Source organism: Stegostoma tigrinum, chromosome 1 (genome assembly GCF_030684315.1).
Source record: "Stegostoma tigrinum isolate sSteTig4 chromosome 1, sSteTig4.hap1, whole genome shotgun sequence".
Classification (NCBI taxonomy): domain Eukaryota; kingdom Metazoa; phylum Chordata; class Chondrichthyes; order Orectolobiformes; family Stegostomatidae; genus Stegostoma; species Stegostoma tigrinum.
In genome coordinates, this window is record NC_081354.1 from 9,009,311 (window position 1) to 9,028,951 (window position 19,641).

General features: G+C 40.7%; 1 protein-coding gene across 2 annotated transcripts in view; it reads right to left on the minus strand.

The window, feature by feature from the left end:
- ccser1 (coiled-coil serine-rich protein 1) overlaps window positions 1-19,641 on the minus strand; it is a 1,213,403-nt gene that overhangs the window by 500,573 nt on the left and 693,189 nt on the right. For both annotated transcript variants that reach the window (XM_048537406.2, XM_059650255.1), the window contains one exon: window positions 4,208-4,288. In XM_048537406.2, the coding sequence (XP_048393363.1) occupies window positions 4,208-4,288 (81 nt within the window). The remainder of the gene's footprint in view (window positions 1-4,207; window positions 4,289-19,641) is intronic.

Here is a 19,641-nt window from a genome sequence, read left to right on the forward strand (position 1 = left end):
CTTTGGACTGCTAAAACAACTGATGTTGTGTTTTTATTTCAAGTAAAATACTGATAGCCCAATTGTTGTAAGGTGATGTTTTTAACCAAAATGCTTATCTTTTATCATTTGTGAACAGATCACTCTCTGTCTCCTGTGAAGAGGTGAAAGAACTGAGGGATTTGGGAAACCGAAGGGACGCCTCCAGTTAAACCTTAAAGACTGGGGTCATTGAAGTGCTTCACCAGTTCTTTTTTCACCGCTCCATTCATAACACCATTGTTTTTTGTTTGTGTGAATGCAAAGTTTTTTAGAAGGGAGTTAGTGTTTTAACGATTTGAGTTATATGTTGAAAAATCATAGATTACCTGTAGTTAGAATTGATTCATTTGTAAAATCTTTGATAAAAATTGATAAAATCTTTCACTTCTGTGATGAGTACATTGATTTTCAGTCCACTATCCAAGTGAGGCATAACATATTTACCATTCTCAAGGTCACTGATCTCGAGACGTTAACTCTACTATCTCTCCACAGCTGCTGCCAGATCCACTGAGTTTCTCCAGGAACTTCAGTTTTTGTTTTGGTTTGAGCAATAGCTGTTCTAGTTTATGCCAACAGCTCTGTTCCAACCCTGTAGCCAAGCCCTAAAAACGTAAACCCACTCCTTCCACCACTATCTTTGAGCTACACAATTAACTGCTTGACTTTATCTAACTCATGCCCCTTTGCCCGTGGCTTTGAACTTAAGAATTAGGAGTGGGCAAGTCAGTCCCTTGAGTCTGCTCCACCATTTAATTAATCATGGCTTTTCTCATTTTGGCCTCAACACCATTTTCCTGCCCACTCTCCATAGCCCTTCAGCCCATTACTAGTTAAAAATCAGTTTATCTAATCCTTAAATTTACTCAACGTCTCAGCATCAACCACACTCTGGGCAGTGAATTCTACACATTCACAATCCTTTGAGATAATTTCTCCATATCTGTTTCAAATCTGCTATCCCTTATCCAAAAAAACTTTAATCTGTCTTTCTAGATTGCCCCACAGGAGGAAACATCCTTTCTATGTCTACTTTGGTCAATTCCCTTTTAGCACCTTGTACTCCTTAATTAAATTTTCTCTACTCAGGTAATCTGCAGATCCTTGGAGGGTTTGCTTTTTAGCTTAGCTTCTAACTTCACATTTTTCATTAGGACCTCCTTTTTAGTTCTAGCAATGTCTTTGGTCTCATACTATATTGCAGGCTTCACAAATAGAAGCATAGAGAAAGAGCAAGGACGTTACAATGCACATATACAAAGCACTGGCATTTGAATTACAGCTCTGGAGCCCACATTGTAACAAAAATGTGAGTTAACTGGAGAATGTGTAGGAACTGTTTATCGGAACAGTTCCAGTGATTGGATGCTTTTGTTCAGAGGGAAAATTGGAGAAGTTGGGACTATTTTATTTAGAAAGGAGAATGAATAGAGGAGAGTTGATAGAACTTTTGAGAAATTTGGACAGAGTACAACTGTTCCACAAATAACGGATGGAAAATCAGAGGGCACAGTTTTCAATTATCTTGCAAATTAAGAAAATGCTAGAAAGAAAATTTTACGCACCAAGTCGTAGGGTCTTGAATGTGTTGCCTGGAAACGTGATGGAGGCAATTTCAATTGAAAATTCAAGAAGGCATTGGCTGATTATTTAAATAGAAACACCATACAGGATTACAGGGGAAATCTTAAGAGATTGGCATCAAGTTAAAACGTTCAGACAGTATGTGTAGACACGATGGGTTGAGTGGGCCCTTTTTGCACCAAAAAATTCTGTAGCCTACTGTATTTCATGGTCTGCATTGTCTGAGGTCAGGAAAGATATTAGAGGAAATATGTTTATTTATATATTGATGCAAGACCTGTTCCAAAACAAGCATCAGTTTTTATTTCATATCAATCTTCCAACTGGCACACTTCAAGCAGTGAGCAGGTTATTGCACAGACCGCCAGTTGGTAAAATCAAATGCATTCCAATGTGACTTCTGCAGGCCATGGGAAAAAAAAATCACAGAAGGCAGATGTATTTGAGGTAGTGTAGACAAATTTCCCAATAACTGTTCTTTCATTTGAACTGCAGAAATGAAATGAAGTACAATCTACTAAAGTCTGATTTACAATCCACAGATGGCCACATTTTTAGGATAGCACTCAAGGAATGTGTGCATAAAACTGACATATTAATAGTGTTACTGAATGATTTTATAGCCCAGATACTCAGGTTTACATGCCACACTTATCTTGCTATTACAATAAACTTGATGGTAAATTTTAAATCAATATCTGCCTTTACTACACAGGCCCAGTTTTCAATGTATACGAGGAAGGAGGTTTCCAAAGATGATGATCCCACATTTGAGTGCAGTCTCTACCATATGCTTAGTTGGTATCTTAGCCCATCCATTTATCTAACAATTCCAAACAGTCAAATTCAACGGCAATTCCCCCAAATTGTTGGTCAGTTTCATCTCAGGAAGCCCCAGTTAGAGTTCTTAATCAATGGGAGTGGCACACACACCCAGCAGACAGAAGGCAGAAATTCTGCCCACATATGGCACCTTTCAAATCCTCAGGACTTCTCAAGGTGCATCAAAGAGTTCTCCAATTTCTTTAAGTATCATCACGCTCAGAACGTATGTGAACATGGCAGTTGATTTGCATTCATCAGGGTTCCAAAAAGGTTAATTGTGTATGAAACATGTTTCTATGATGTAAGCTGAACTCTTCTTTCAATAGCACCCAAGAATTCGGAAGGGATCTTACCTTAACATCTGATGTGACAGTGGCAACTGCAACAGTGTAGCACTCTGTCAGTATTTCTGGTGTCAGCTTTACCTGCTTATGTCACTGAAGAGGTGAGAATCCACCATATTCTGACTTGGAAGCATGGGTACTGTCACTAATCCAAGCGGGCTTTTCAGTTCCAAAATGTTTTCTAAGCCAGCACAATTACTGCTCAATAAATCTGACAGCTTTATCTGCAGGGACTAAAGCCAGGCCAGTAAACGAGTGTAGCAATTACTGAAGGCTGTAGCTAGTGATTCTACCAGGCCAGAATGGAGATTCCCTGTCAATCACATCTGAAAACCACACTGCTGTAAATGAACAGAATTGAGGTATGCACTTAATTCAACTATTTATTTTTCTTCAACTGCAACAGACTTCAATTCCAAGGTCCTGACTCTGAACACAAAATTCTTTCCCTTACATTTTCCTGAAGACAATTATGAATTCTAAAACGCAAAAAACAGGAAAATAAATTGTAGCAAAACAAAACTATAATGAAGCCTAAACAACATGATTTATCATAAAAATGCAAAGCCACTGCACTCAGCTTAAATAACCTACTGATCAGTGATATCACATTATCACATAACTGCAATAATGTGATTTGTCAATGGTATATGGAAAACTATCACAAAAATAAAGGCAGTTGATCAGTTTGACTAAAGCACTAATAAATAGCCTTCTTGGTCCCTTTCTCTTGGTGGTATGTGGTCCCATATCCTTTGATAACAAACGGACAGGATTAGGAGAATTAGGATCAGTTGCAAACTGTCTCTAGAATAAAGTAGCACAGGAGTCCAAGCAACTCAATCCACTTTCAGCCAGGTCTTTGTTTAAGACGAGATACAAAATGCTTGTTATCCAGGACAATGCAAAAAGTGGCCACAGTATTGCTGGAGGATGGATAGGCAGAGAAACTCACCAAGGATTCATATTTTTGATGGTTTCCCAATGATCCCTCATGATAGGAATCCTGCTGAGCGTGGGACTTGTGTCATGGCCAGAGAGTCTAAGCTGTGATACCTCACACAGTTCATAGCTTGTCAACGATTCACAACATGTAGGTCCCATGTGAGAAATGGCCTGTCAGTTTGTTATCAGAGGATATGGGACCACATTCCACAAGAGAAAGTCCACTTGTTATTGATTTAGTCAAACTGATCAGCTGTCTTTTGTTTATTGTCAGACGAGCATTTAAAAACAAAATTTCAAAACATACAACCACATTTGCTCCATATGTTTGAGTTTTAGGAGTGCCAAAGGAACAGAATTTATGTTCATAAATGAGTAGTTTCAGCAGGTTGACAAGTAGTCGTATTACTGGCACCAGTGTAGCTTCCTATTCATTATCCTGCCAGAAGGTGCATGCGTTTGAAAAACACCCTGCAACAACCACTTACAAGTTCATCTCGAAGCTGGGAGATCAGTTCGTCTTTCTCCTTCAACTGAAGCCGAAGAAGCAAACTTTCATCTTTCAGATCCTAGAAAAGAAAAGGTAAAGAACATTCAGAATTGATGCAATTATAAAACTGAAACTCATTGACCACAGAACATTCAAAGTGAAGTCAGTGAGAATGATGGTAGATGGGCACTGATCGACAAGATTCTACTGTGAGCTATAGCAAACCAAGATGTCCCTTTCTGCAATGCAAGTCAGAGACAGAAGTTCCTGTTGATAAACTTTCACCCATTATAGGCTTTATTTGAGCTCAATAACTACTTAAAATTAAATGTCTGTTTGAAATATAATAAACAATTTCAGGTTGCGTAACAGGAAATTGACAGAACAAAGGCTGTGATAAACAGATTGAAAGTGAATCAGTTACCAAACAGATGAGTTTTAAGGGGCAACTTAAAGGACAGGGAAACGTTATAATGGTGATGATAAGGACTGGGTAACTTTGGTAAAACATTTCCAGCAACTCTCCATCCTTCCTATGTTAGTCTAGGGGCTTTGTAGTAGTTTGTGGTGCAGGATGAACTATGCATGAATCAGTCCCAGCAGAAGAAACACTTACCTTAGGTAACAAGGTAAGGCTTCTTACAACCTTGCATAATTGTACACCGATTACATTAACACAGAGGTGTATTAACTGTTCGAACAAGAAATACATTAGACACGTGTCTCCATAAGTAGACTTCGATTGCAGTCTGCCCAAACTACCAAAGGTTCAAACTGGATGTTCCAAACAGCGGCTCTGATATATTAATGAGTTGACTGAGCTCTACTTTAGCTGATATTGACCTATTTGTAGGCATTAGCTTATATAACCGTAAAATGTCATGTTTTGTGTGTGTGGGTAGGGACTACTCATCCTCCTACCGCCCCCTCCAACTGAAAGGGGGTCTGATTGGCTACATCAGTTCCACTGTTCTGATAGGGCTAAAGGCTCATTGATAGACACTGATGGGTTTGCAGGCAGGCTCTCAAGGGTCCTGATGTGAGTATCTCAGGGATATTGCGTAGTGAGGATTTAACCAGCACGGGGAGATTGGGAAAAGAGGATTAAAAGAGGATAATATTCGAAGAGCTGTGATTAATAGTCCCGTTCTTTTCTCTCTCAGAAGCAAACCTTAGAAATGACACATATCGGTCCGACTTATCTTGAACACTTCAAAGTGGACCTACAGCACAACCAGAACATTCACTTCAAAGTACTATTGTTTCCCATCTGGGATCACTGAGGAGAGGCTCCACACCCTGAACGAGATAAGGGCCCCTCTTCCTTCCCCAGTCTTTGAAAGTATGTCAAATGTTACAGCACAGACAGTGTGTCAGTAAGTCAATTGGGCTTTTAATGAGCTATCAATCTTAATTATTTGTTTACAACGGTAGGCAGGCTTCTGATTTTGTCACCCATCCTCCATAGTCCAAGGGTCAGCTCAGGGATGGATTGTAAGGTCCTGGGATGGACATCGGACTCTATATTAAGTGTCATCTCATTTTCTAACACTCACCAAAACCAAAAACTCACCTGCAGGTGAGCTGGGAGAGATTTAGCTAAGAAATTCCAAAACTCAGCGTCAAGATCAAACAAAAGGTCCTGATGTAACAGGGGAACAAAGACCATGTGATGGTGATGGAGAAGATGTATGGGAGAGAGGAGCAGGCAGTGAAGCCTCAGAACATCAGCACAAAATGTCCAGGAGATTGTGAGCTCCTGAGCCACACTGGAATAGGTTTCACTCAACATCCTACTGGAGGTGTAACCAGAAGGCAGAAGTGGAACCACTAGTGGATGCTCAAGGAACAGCTCCTCATGCTCAGGTGAGCTACTGGGGAGGAGATTCAGGCAGACATCCTGATTAAGGCAATGACACAGGAGGTATTGAAGTCCAGTGTGTCAGCTTTAACAATGGTTCCTGGATACATGGTTCTGTGCATCCTAACACATATAGGGGAATTTGGTACCATAATGGTACTGCGGATGAGTGATGTGGTCACGTTAATGCTCTAGAGCTTGGTTTCAATCCCACTATGTCAGATGGTGGACTTTAAACTCACTTATTGGAAAGAAATGAAATTGAAGACTACTCTCAGCAGAAGTAACTCTGAAACTAACAAACTAGTTACCCTTCTGGTTCACTACCATTTCTTGGGGAAGGAAATCTTCTGTTGTTACATGGAAGTCGGGCCTACTCATGGTTCTGGGATGGGAGAGAAATGCCACTGACACACATACTTGCCATAGCAACTAATAGTGGTCATCAGAATGAACATAAGCCACACTCTCACCAACAGTTAGCAGGATTGAGAGCCAAATATACAAGAAGTTTTCAGATATCTGTAGGAGTAATAGGGGTGTAATGGTAGGGGATTTTACTTTTCCAAATATAGAAGGGACAGCCAAAGCGTTAAGGACGTGGATGGATAGGAATTTTGTTAACTAGAAAATTTGAGCGTTAAGGACGTGGATGGATAGGAATTTTGTTAACTAGAAAATTTGAGTGTTAAGGACGTAGATGGATAGGAATTTTGTTAACTAGAAAATTTGAGGCTCTGGTCAAGAAACTGAAGGAGGATAGTCAGGTACAGACAGCTGGGATCAAGTAAATCCCTAGAGGGCTTTAAGGGCAGTAGCAGCATACTCAAGCGGTGGTGCAAGTGGGAACAATTATATTTAAATGGCATCTGGTCAGGTACATGAGTAGAAAGGGTTTAGAAGGACATGGGCCAAATGATGGAAAGTGAGGCTAGATCAATTTAGGATATTTGGTCGGTGCGGATGAGTTGGACCAAAGGGTCTGTTTCCATGCTGTATAATTCTATAACTATGACTCATTCTATAATGCAGTATTTGGTGGGTCTCTCTCAGCTGCTCAATTAAGCAAACTCAAGATAGAATCTGCAGAAGAGTAAGACCTTATTTAGTTGTGCCCAATATGGTATTTAATCATACAATAGCCCAAGCTCTACCAGTCAAGCAGGAGAAAAATCACCCTTTATGCCTCAGTAAGTAAGTTAGTGCCTTGCTCAGGAAACTATTCGCGAGGGAAGAGAACATTGATTGCAATATTATTTGCTCTGAATTTAATCTAAGCTGTACTAAGATGGGTGATCACATTCGCTGAGTGTTCCCAGGAGTGGATAAAATGCATCATTATCTGAAACATTTTATCATTACTGAAACGCAAATCATTACTCCATTAGCACTTACATGTCCTGAAAAAAAATCTACCTAAGGATTTCCAGTATGTGAGCGCGCTAGAGATGATCCGAGATATTAAGCTGTGTTTCCCTGATGGTATTTGGAAAAATCTATCATTTCTACGTGAACTCATTTAAAACACATTGTCATGCCAATGGAACCGCAACACAGATTAGATGGCAAAATAACTGAGCAAATTATAAAACAGAAAAGTGCTCTGTGCTTCTTGAGCAAATGTCAACAATACAGAGGAAACTAAACAGTCACGCAAGCAATACATCTTTGCCAAAGAGTATGAAAGCTCCCAAGTGATCAAAGTAAACCAACAAAGTTATTATTATTGGTAACTGCCTTTGAGAATGTGACGATCTTGTGCATATGCTACACAGAAGGCACACCACAGAAAACAAGCCATTTGGCCCATCTGGTCAATGCTGGAGTTAATGCCTCATGACTGGTCTCACTTGGTTATTTGCTATAAACACAGATCCAAGACGATAAATTAGGAGTAAGGTTAGACTATTCAACATTCTTCACTTTTTGGGAAGATCGTGGCTGATTTGTTTGTGGCCTCAATTCCCCTTTCCTACCTACTCCCTCTGTGTCGCTCGTTAATCAAGAATTTGCTCTATCAATATATTGCCTTGACAAAACAACTCATAAAACAAGGATAACAAGGCGTAGAGCTGGATGAACACTGCAGGCCAAGCAGCAAAGGAGTAGGAAAGCGGATGGCCATTTCTGAAGAAGGGTCCAGACTCAGAACGTCAGCTTTGCTGCTCGGCCTTCTGTGTTCATCCAGCTCTACACCTTGTTATCTCAGATTCTCCAGAATCAGCAGTTCCTACTATCTCATAAAACAAGGAGTTGTCTACAATGAATAACCACAGACATCCAACCCTAGCTTTTCTTACCAAATTATTTAATTTTAACTGTCAATTTTTTTTTAGTTTTAAGTCCTTGGTTATGTTCTGTAGACATGTAATTAAGCAGCTGACATGAGACAGCATTGATGGTGGATGATATTAGTGAGGTGAATGAGCTGAAACATGACATCTATCCATTTGTATTCTAACCCTTTCCATATAAAATTCAGCACTGCATTGGGAATTTGGTTATTTCCGTACCAGGCTAATACATGGAGCTGTTAGTTGTCATGAACATAAGAACTAGGAGTAGGCAATCAGCTTTTTGAGCCTGCTTCACTGTTCAGTATGGTCTCATGTTGGCCTCAATTCCACTTTTACTGCCTGCTTTCCATATTCTTCAACCCATTACTAGTTTAAAATCTACCTCCTCCTTAAATTTATTTACTGTTACAGCATCCAACATACTGTGGGGTAGTGAATTTCACAAATTCACGACTCTCAGATGAAACTTCTTTTCTCTGTTATAAATCTATAATTTATCCAAAAGCAATGAGGTCTTATTCTAGATTGTCCCATTTGAGGAATCATCTTATAAAGGTTTACTTTGTCAATGCCTTTTAGCATCATAAATACCTCAATTAGATCTCCTCTTATTCTTCTAAATTTCACAAACTACAGGCCCAAACTGCTCGATGGCTCTTTATAAGACAAACCCTTTATCTAAGGAATCAATCTAGTGAACCCAGAGATGCAAAGGCAGATTTGGTTTGTATCCATTCGAGTTTAGAAGAGTAAGCAACTTGATTGAAACAAAGAAGATCCTGAGGGGCCAGAATAAGGGGGATGTGGAATGGCGGTTTGATCTCTTGGGAGAATGTAGAATTAGAGGGTCACCCCATTTAATTCAGAGATAATGGAAGTTTTTTTCTCTGAGAGTTTCTCTTTGGAAATCTCTTTCTCAAAGGAGATTTGGAATAGTTTTATGGTAGAGGTAGAAAAGCTCTTGATCAGCAAAGCAGTGAAAGATCAACAAGGGTAGCCAGGAATGTGGAGGGATCAGATCAGCCGTAATCTTATTGAATGGTAGAGCAAACTCGAGGGATGAAGTGATGTACTCCTGCTTTTAACTCTTATGATTGACATTTTATTTGGGGAGGCATGGTTCTCTCCAGTGTCCTTGCCGATAATTATCCTGCAACCAACGATAAGTACATTAAGACTTTGCTGTTTTTGATACTCCGCTGTGTGAAATTTGACCGTTGCAATGGTTACATGTCAAGTATACTTCATTGGCTTTGAAGTATTTTAGAAAGTCCTGCAGTCACAAAAGGTCATATGCAAATACAAGTTCTTTAACATTTTTACTCCACTTCAAAAGGTGCTTTTCATAATGCCTCCACTGCACTGTGATTATCAAATGGAAACTACTTCTCCTCTTCATTCTCTAAACATACGCAGGATCTTCTTGGATTTTTTGTTGATGTGAAGCAATAGAGAGGATTTGACTCTTACCCTCAGTGCCCAGTGTTACCAGATACTATCCCTGCTAGCTTGACTACAAGTTTCTGGGAAATATCAAACTGACTACACAACAACCATACGCACTTAAATCACATCTTTGACATAGTGAAACATGCCAAAGTGTTTCAGAGGGCCCATAGTCAAACCACCTTTGACACCGAGTCCAAGGAGAAGCAAGAAGGATGCATGGCCATAGATATAGTTGAATATTTAAGATATATCTTAAAGGAGGAAAGAAATGGGGAGGTGAAGCCAGTTGAAAGCATCACTAGCAGAGATACAGCTGCGAAGATCAGGAATGCTCAAAATGTAGAATCATAGGAACACAAGACTAGAGAGGACTATAAAGATGAAGGAGATCACAGAAATTGAATGGGGCCAAGACAGTGGAAGATTTATAATCAAGGATGAGAATTTTAAAGTCAAGTTGTGGAGGTCAGAAGTCAATGTATTGCACAAGCAAAGGTGCGTTGTATGACAGGTTTTGATGTGAGATAGGAGATGGACAAGTGACTCAGAGAGTCAGAGATTATAGTACTCAAGTTTTTTTTAGGTACAGTGCAAAGTAAAAGACAGACAATGCCTCCCACTGCACTACATCATACGTAATGTAGTTTTATTTGAAATATCTTTTCCTCACACCCCAACAAGCACGCAAATGACTTTCACAAGCGGAGAGATTAAATAGTAGCATACTTTATTTTATTGTTTCCATTTTTATGTTTGTATTGCAAAAAGTCAATAAAAGGTGTGTGAGGCCATGAAAATGATCACAATGAATTTGATTTATTCGAGCCACATAAATGCTAATAACACAAGCAGAGACTGCCTAAGTATTTATGATTCTGCTCTTAGTAAATGAATGTGTCACTGGCATTCTAGATTGAGAAAAGTACTTGAAACTGGATGAGCAGTTTGCTTCACGGCCAACCTGACAACACATCCCTTATTGTGGGAATTCAAAATGACTTCAGGAGCGAGCCAATGGGAATATCAGTTCCAAATCCTATTGAATTGAAGAACCTCCCCAATTCTCATGCTGTTTCAGACTTCCAAATGCATGGATCAGTCTAAATTTTGAAGGAGCACTGGAATATATCTACATTAATAAACAAAGCTCCAGAATTGCAAACTGAACGTACAGCAACCGCATGGCACAGGGTGTGCTTCTGCAAATTATGCCCTGCAAATTGCTGCATTTTGGAAATTGCACACAACTTAGCTTTGTTAACAAGCAGTCTTCAAAGTGGCTCCTGTAAGTACCTCATGTCTCCATTTGATCACAGAATCCCTCCAGTGTGGAAACAAGATATTCAGGCCATCAGGTCCACACCCTCCTTCCGAAGAGCATCTCCGCCAGCCCCACAACCATACCCTATCCCTGTAACACCACATTCCTAGCCTGCATATCTTTAGGTTGCAGGAGGAAACTAGAGCACCTTGAGGAAACCCATGCAGACAAGGTGAGAATGTGCAAACTCCACACAGACAGTCACCAAGGGTGGAATGAAATCTGGGTCCCTGGCACTGAGAGGCAGCAGTGCTTATCATTGAGCTACCATACTTGTCTGCCTAATGAGGAAAGGCTGGACAGACTGTATCCTCTGGAGTTCAGAAAAGCCAGAGGTGACTCATTTTGATTTAAGCTTTATTGGCATGCATGCTCAACTACAGAAGTACAGGAGTACAGTAAAAAGCGTACAATATCACAACGTGGCACCGTCTTAGATATGAAGGTGTCTACTTACAAAACCCAAGTACAAGTAACATGGAGAAATAAATTAAAACTAAAACTTTGCTGTTGTTCTTAGTACGAGTACGAAAATGAAGAAGTAAAGATAAAACAAAAACAAAGTTGCTGGAAAAGTTCAACAGGTCTGGCAGCATCAGTGTAGGAAAAAACAGAGTTAACGTTTCAGGTCCGGTGACCCTTCCCCAGTTCTGAGGAAGGGTCATTGGACCCAAAACATTAACTCTGTTTTCTTCCTTCACAGATGCTGCCAGACCTGCTGAGCTTTTCCAGCAACTTTGTTTTTGTTCTTGTTCCTGAATTACAGCATCCGCTGTAATTTTTTTTAAGTGAAGTTAAAAGTTAACATCACAGACTTCGCGAGTATAAAGTGGAAAAATAAAGGAATAAAGGTAAAAGTTCAACAGTATTTCTTAAGTGCAACTCTCTGCAAGGGCTTGGTATCCTCCATTTTGGCCCACTCTCTGGGAAAGCTCTGGCTTCCTGCTCTCAATGCCGCAGCCGCCAGGGGACCTCTCTCACAGACAGTTCAGGTTCACTCAAACCAAATTGGTCTCAGGCCCACAGCCACTTCCATGCATCTGATCCCCAGCTGACACTGCCCTGGGCCCATAGCTGGTCCACATACTAAGATTTTAAGGTGACACTGCTCAGGATCCATGGCTGCTGCCACACTCCCCACGATGCCATCGCGATTGCTGCCTCTCTTTTCAGAATTCCAGAAGGTAAGTACAAAAAGGACAAGGACAGAGAAGGAAAAAAAGAACCTGGCTGACCTGGAATAGACTTTCCAGTACCACCATCTTGAATTGCTGGCTCCCTACTATACTGCCAGGCCCTACCTTCTCTTTCTCTCTCTCTTAGGTGTGCTGCAACGTCCTGAGAGGATAAGATTAGGTGGGTGTTGAAGGGATGTTTCCTCTTGTGGGAGAATATAGAACCAGAAGTCATAGTTTAAAAATAAGGGGTCACCCTTTAAACCTGTGAGGAAGAAACCTGTTTTCTCTCAGAAGGTTGTAAGACTTTGGAACTCACTTACTCAAAAGGCAGTCAATGCCGAATTTTTAAATAGTTTTAAGGCAGTGATAGATTCTTGACAATCAAGGCAATGAAAAATTATTTATGATGCAGGATTTCAGAGTTGATGTTAAATCAGATCAGCCACGATCTTATTAAATGGCAGAGCAGGCTTGAAGAGCCCAATGGCCTACAGTTGTTTCTTATTTATATGTTGGGCCATTACAGCTTGCTGGTTCTCTCAAGCTGGATGGCATCCGATTAGTGTTTCAGCTTTGAATACCCACCTTCCCCCTTTAGTTGAATGGTAAACCTGGTTCTGTGCCATAAATAAAGGGGAGCTATCCGCAACTCCCACTCTGCTTTGCAAAGTCCACCCAGTGTCATTTTCTATAGCACGCATGGAGAGCACAGACTATGCTAAACCAGTGACACATGGGACACATCTGTTTCTTGACAAGCAGGCTAGGCAATCATTCTTGCCCAAACACCCCTCCTGCAAAAGCTAATGGATCAAAAGTCCTAAACAGAGCCGTACATAATGGCTTGTGTTCTGTCTGATGAATGACAGAAAATCTGCTCATCCAGAAATTTGTGCAGGACAGTTATGACAGAAGTATGATGTTGCAGAAGGCCAACATTCAGCCCATTGTTTCTGTACCAGTTCTACAAATGAGCATCGTGACTTGTTGCCACTCTCCTGCCTTTGTCCATATCCCTGTATATTTTTTTCTAATTCGTCATCTGATGTCATCCCAAACACTGCAGTTGACACTGCATCCTCCATTTTTCCAGTTTATTACAAACCGTAACCACTTACTGTTTGTGAGTTATCAGCAGCAGCCTTGGAATCCCTAAAGAAGTAACACTGGATATGAATTACATGTGAGTGGAAATTGACTCTCCGCTCGTCAGTAATACTCCAAAGACATAATTTACATGTGCGTTTTTATATATATGCACAAAGATGACAGGGTTACTACTTGTCCATTCTATTCACTCTAATATGCATTTAGGAATACGGAATTTAAGTATTATCACTGGGCCTGGGCCTCTGGATTAATAGGCCCCTTCACACACCACTCCCAACATCACATAATCAATCTTTCAATCAAACTGCGCTTTTAATCAGTTTTCATAAATATTAACCTGGCAATTCACTGTTGCTGGTTGAAAATACTGGAATCCCCTCCTTAACAGCATTGTGGGTCTGCATATAGAACAGAGATGGCAATGGTTCAAGAAGGCAGTTCACCTCCACCTTCACAAGTGAAACTAGGAACAGGCAATAATTGTTCCGATCAGTGATTCCTACATCCCATGAGTGAATTACAAAAAAGAGCTCGACGGAGACACAACTTAAAAAAATTCAAATGGATTCCATGAACCACAGAGCCCTAGATTAATGTGGAGAGAATACTTCATTTCTATTTTCAATCTCTTCCGCTGCAACTGATAAAAATAGGAATGAGGTGAGGGGGAGAGCAGAAGCTGGCTTGAAAGACAACGTGTATGCATTGGTTCAGTGAGGATCAGATTAGCTTTGATAACAGAGTAACCAAATATCCTACCCTTCCTGCAAATATCAGTCAACTACAGGAAATTACTGAGGATACTATTCAAATAGGGGAGAATCCCCTACTTATCACTCGTGCAAGATTTATGATTTAAGGAACACTGCATGGATTATTTTGGTCACCATAAAATGCACCTAATCAATCTGCTCCAATGTGGACAATGTCAAAGCAACACATTGCTCAGGCAACAATTTTTCTTTTTTTTTAAAAATTCAGTGGCAGCAGCAAAGCATTCTCTGTTCTGAACATTAGACTCCGCACAACACTAGATGTCTCACTGATTACACAGGAGATGTGTGCCATTTTTACAGCTGCTTTCCTTCTTGGGATGATTGACAATCGAAAGCTAGTGGTTGAAGTCAGCAGCGATGGAATGCATCTGCTAGATTCATTTTTGAGTGTCACATTAGTCGCACTGTCTGGACATGAGGCCACCACCAGCGTCCACTGCACATTCCACCTCATTTGTTTAATAGGATAGGCGGATTAAAAGAATCTTTTGCTTGAAATGAAATAAGGTAAAGCAATGACTTGCCTTGGGCACACTGAAAAATAATCTACTACTCTCTCCCTTCACTTCGCTCTCATCTTTACAATTGAAAAGCCATGAAGACCAGCTTTATTGTTTAAATTATTTTGCAAGTCTTACATAACGAAAAAGGAATAAGAGAAGACCACTCAGTCTCTTGGGTTTTGCCGTACCACTCAATGTGATTGTGGCTATCTGTCATTAACATCAAGTTTTCATTTCTCTGTATACCTGAAAACTCACTCTCTTGGTCATCAAGAATCTATTTACATCTACTTTAAAAATATTTAAAGATTCTGCATCCACTGCCATTTGAGGAAGGGAATTCGAAAGACTCACAACCCCCTGACAGAAATAAAAGAAGTATCTCATTTTTGGCTGAAATGGGTGACACCTTATTTTTAAACTATGATCCCTTCAATGCAGATTGTTCTTTACGAAGAAAACCAAATGACAGATATACAGGAAGCTATGAAATGGCTGAAATCATAAGTTTGGCTGTTGAGAGTTTTTAACAAGAAGATGCTGTGAAGAGAACAGGAGGTATTATATTTATTTAGGATTATTTTAAAATTAGACATTGAAGCCAAAGTATTAAAGGGAGACGGTTCAAGCATTAAGATCTTCTGCTCAAACTATGCCAATTCGATATATCCACACCATGAAGTACAAATTGATTTCAGATCACCATGGGTAAGTAGTAAGTTCAAAACACGTAAAATTCTTTCTGAGTAAACCAAATTCCTTCAGTGAAAGAAATCATTTGCTCCCTTTGCACTACAATATCAATTAATGGGCTTGGAGATTTTGTTTGTTGAAGAAGTCAGCGTGTCTGGCACGCAGTCACACCCCTATGAGCAAATTAGATCCATTGCAAGCCAATGAGTCTCAGACAGTAGGGAAAGGATCCTGGTTGGGACTAGAATGGTAAGAAGCTTATTTTTGACCAAGGCAGACTTGGTCGGCTGAAGGGCATTTCTCAGTGCTGTAGATCTCTATGACTCAACGACAGCAAATCAGAAACAGCTCAGATAGATTCCTAGCTATCGCAAAGAACAAGTGTATTATAATGAATCTACATTACGGAAACTGAGTAATTGGTACAAATGGTTGGTTTATGTCAATATTTATGCACTATCCCAGTCTTGTTTCATTTTATTTAAGCCATCAGCATTCCTTTTCTCCTTTAGGTGATTAAGGGATTTGCATCAAATATTCCTTGTGGTAGCAAGTTCCACAAGCTTACTACCCATTGGGTGCAATGTTCCCTTTAAGTTGCATGATGCCATTCCAAAGATCCATACACAACGGTCTGCACGCCCATGCTGTGCCAACACATTCACTTCTGTTTTTGCCCCCACCCACACCCCAAGCATGCTAGGACCCCAGAAGTAAGCAGCTGGAGAAATTAGAGGGAACAAAACTTAGGTCTGGAAATTGCTTCTGCATTCCCTATCTCAGTTATTGTAAGGCCGTAAGGTGTAGGAGCAGAAGATGGCCATTCGGCCCATCAAATCTGTCCCATCATGCAATGAGATCATGGCTGATCTGATAATCTCTAATGACCCAGCCTCAACCGTCAAGAATTCTACAGATTCATTTACATCAGAGGGAAGAAATTCCTCTCCACCTCAGTTTTAAATGATCAAACGCTTATTTGAGATTCTGTCTTCTACTCACAAAACAATTCCACCATTGAGTCATAGTGTCAGACAGCATGGAAACAGAACTTTTCGGTCCAACCAGTCCTTACCTACCATAATCCTAAACTGAATTTGTCCCACCTGTCTGCACTTGGCCAATATATCTCCAAACATTTCTTACTCGCGCACTTATCCAAATGTCTTTTGGACCTTGTAACTGCACACGCATCCACCACTTCCTCTGGAATTTCACTCCACACATGAACTACTCTCTGCCTAAAAAAAGTTGCCCCACGCATCTTTTTAAAATCTTTCTCCTCTCACCTTAAAAATATGCCACTCAGTCTTGAAGTCCCCCACTCTAAGGAGAAAGACACCTGTTATCACCCTATATAAATTCCTCATGAGTTTATAAACCTCTATAATGTCACCACTCAACCTCCTACACTGCAGTGAAAAATATCCCAGCCAACCTGGCCTCTTGTTGTAGCTTAAACGCTCCATTCCTGATAGCATCCTGGTAAGTCTTTTCTAAACTATCTCCAGCTGAATAATATCTTTCCTAAAACAAGATGACCAGAACTGGACATCTAGTTCTCTAGAAGAGGCCTCAATGTCCTGTACAATCTCAACATTACATCCCAAATCCTATACTCTAAGGTCTGAGCAATGAAGGCAAGTGCATTAAGTACCTTCTTAACCACCCTGTCTACATGTGACACAAACTTCAAAGAATTATACACATGAACCCCTTGGTCTCTCGGTTCTACAATACTACCCAAGGCCCTACTTTCAATTTGTAGAAGTCCTGTCTGTTTTACCAAAATGCAATATTTCACACTTATCAAAATTAAACTCCATCTGCCACTCCTCAGCCCATTGACCCAATTAATTAGAATCCCCTTGTAATCTTACAAAACCTTCTATACTGTAAGACCATAAGACATAGGAGTGGAAGTAAGGCCATTCAGCCCATCAAGTCCACTCCGCCATTTAAATCATGGCTGATGGGCATTTCAACTTCACTTCCCTGCACTCTCCCCAGAGCCCTTGATTCCTTCCGAGATCAAGAATTATCGATCTCTGCCTTGAAGGCATCCAACGTCCCGGCCTCCACTGCACTCCGTGGCAATGAATTCCACAAGCCCACCACTCTCTTGCTGAAGAAATGTCGTCTCATTTCAGTTTTAAATTTATCCCCTCTAATTTTAAGGCTGTGCCCACGTGTCCTAGTCTCCCCGCCTAACAGAAACAACTTCCTAGCGTCCACCCCTTCTAGACCATACATTATCTTGTAAGTTTCTATTAGATCTCCCCTCAACCTTCTAAACTCTAATGAGTACAATCCCAGGATCCTTAGCCGTTCATCATACGTTAAACCTATCATTCCAGGGATCATCCGTGTGAATCTCCGCTGGACACACTCCAGGGCTAGTCTGTCCTTCTTGAGGTGTGGGGCCCAAAATCTACTACACCACCAACTTTGGTGGTAATCGCAAACCTACTGTCCATATCTTCTATATTCTCATGAACCCAGCACCAATCCCTGTGGAACACCACTGGTAACAGGCCTCCAGTCTGAAAAACAACCCTCTAACACCATTCTCTGTCACCTGCCATTAAACCAATTTTGTTTCCAATGTGCAAGCTCACCTTGAATCTCGTGTGATCTAACTTCACACATTAGTCTACCATACGGAACCCTGTCAAAGGCTTTACTAAAATCCAAGTAAACAACGTTGACTAATCTGTCCTCATAATCTTCTTGGCTACTTTCTCAAATCCTCAACCATCCTCTGTTGAATTCTGTCTAAGGCATTCACATATTTTCTTAGTTCAGGAGTTCAAAACCATACACAATACATCTGGGGCTGCCTCACCTAGGTTGTATACAACCACAGCAAAACATCTTTACTTATGTACTCAAATCCCCTTAATACATTATCCATGTACCATAAGTCTAATTGCTTGCTTTACCTGCATGCTTGCATTTAGTCATTCATGGACCCAGGTCCCTTTGGACAGTCAATTTTCTAAACTCTCATGAGTGTTGCATTTAAAAGCACAACTAAAAACTGTCCCACATTCATAATCTTGGTGTTGCAGCTGATCTGAAGACGAACTTCTGATCAGATCACACTGCATTACAAATACCATCTACTTGCACCTCTATAACTTTGCTCAAATCTGGCTAGTCTCATACCAATCTCGGTTTCATTAACACCTTGGTGCTTGCTGAGTTGCCCAGGCAACTGGGGAGTGTAACCTTGACTTCAAATTTCTCATCCTTAGTACAAATCTCTATGTGGCCTTTCCTCTCACCATTCCTCCAGCCCAGAGCCCAAGCTGTTTGCATTGGACTAACTTTGGCCCTATGAGCATCTCCGATTTCAATCGCCAATCATGCCTTCAGCCCCTGAGGCCGAGACTCTGAAATACCATCACTGAGCTTTTCCTTCTCTAGGTCATTTTATTTCTTTGTGTTGCTATTTGAAGCCTATCTTATCTAACCAGGGAAGATAGCGACAGAGTCGAATTACTCAGACCTGGGCTCGTCCACTCTGTCAAGTTTTCTTTTTGTTTATTTTGTTTCCCCCCCACTTCTTCTCTTGTTTTTTTTCTCCCCCCTGTTATTTTAATGCACTTACCTCTTGGTGAAAAGCTTAGTCACAACAACAGCAAGTCGGCCCAGCATACTCATACCAAGTGGTGGAGGTGAGTTTGATTCCTAGCTGCTTCTTCGTTGTTGAGGGAGTGCTAGCTGCTGCTGCGGAGACGAGTTTGGGTTCCAAGCAGCATCTGGGTCCAGCAAAGATTCAAGGAGGCGGCAGAGAAGGTGAGCTTAGGCCCATAATGAGAATCAATGACATCAGCAGCAGCTGCATTAGCAAGATGGGCCTAAAGCATACTCATGGCAGTAAAAGAGTCAAGCTTGGGCCATTGCAATATCTGGGGGCATTCTCACTTGGTGAGAACCGGTCAAGACAAGGGGGATGCACAAGGATAACGGTTGGACTAAATGTCTGGAGCAGATTATGAAGATACAGACAGATGAAGCAAGCACAGAAAACAGAGAAGAAACTCAGCATGCCTGCTATCATTTGTGGAGATATAAGCAGAGTTAATGTTCTCGACTCGATACAACTTTGCTTCAGAACTGAAAGGTAGTGGAATAAGCAGCATCTTAGGAGCAGAAAAGCTGACGTTTCATCAGGAAGGGTCTAGGCCCAAAATGTCAGCTTTTGTGCTCCTAAGATGCTGCTTGGCCTGCTGTGTTCG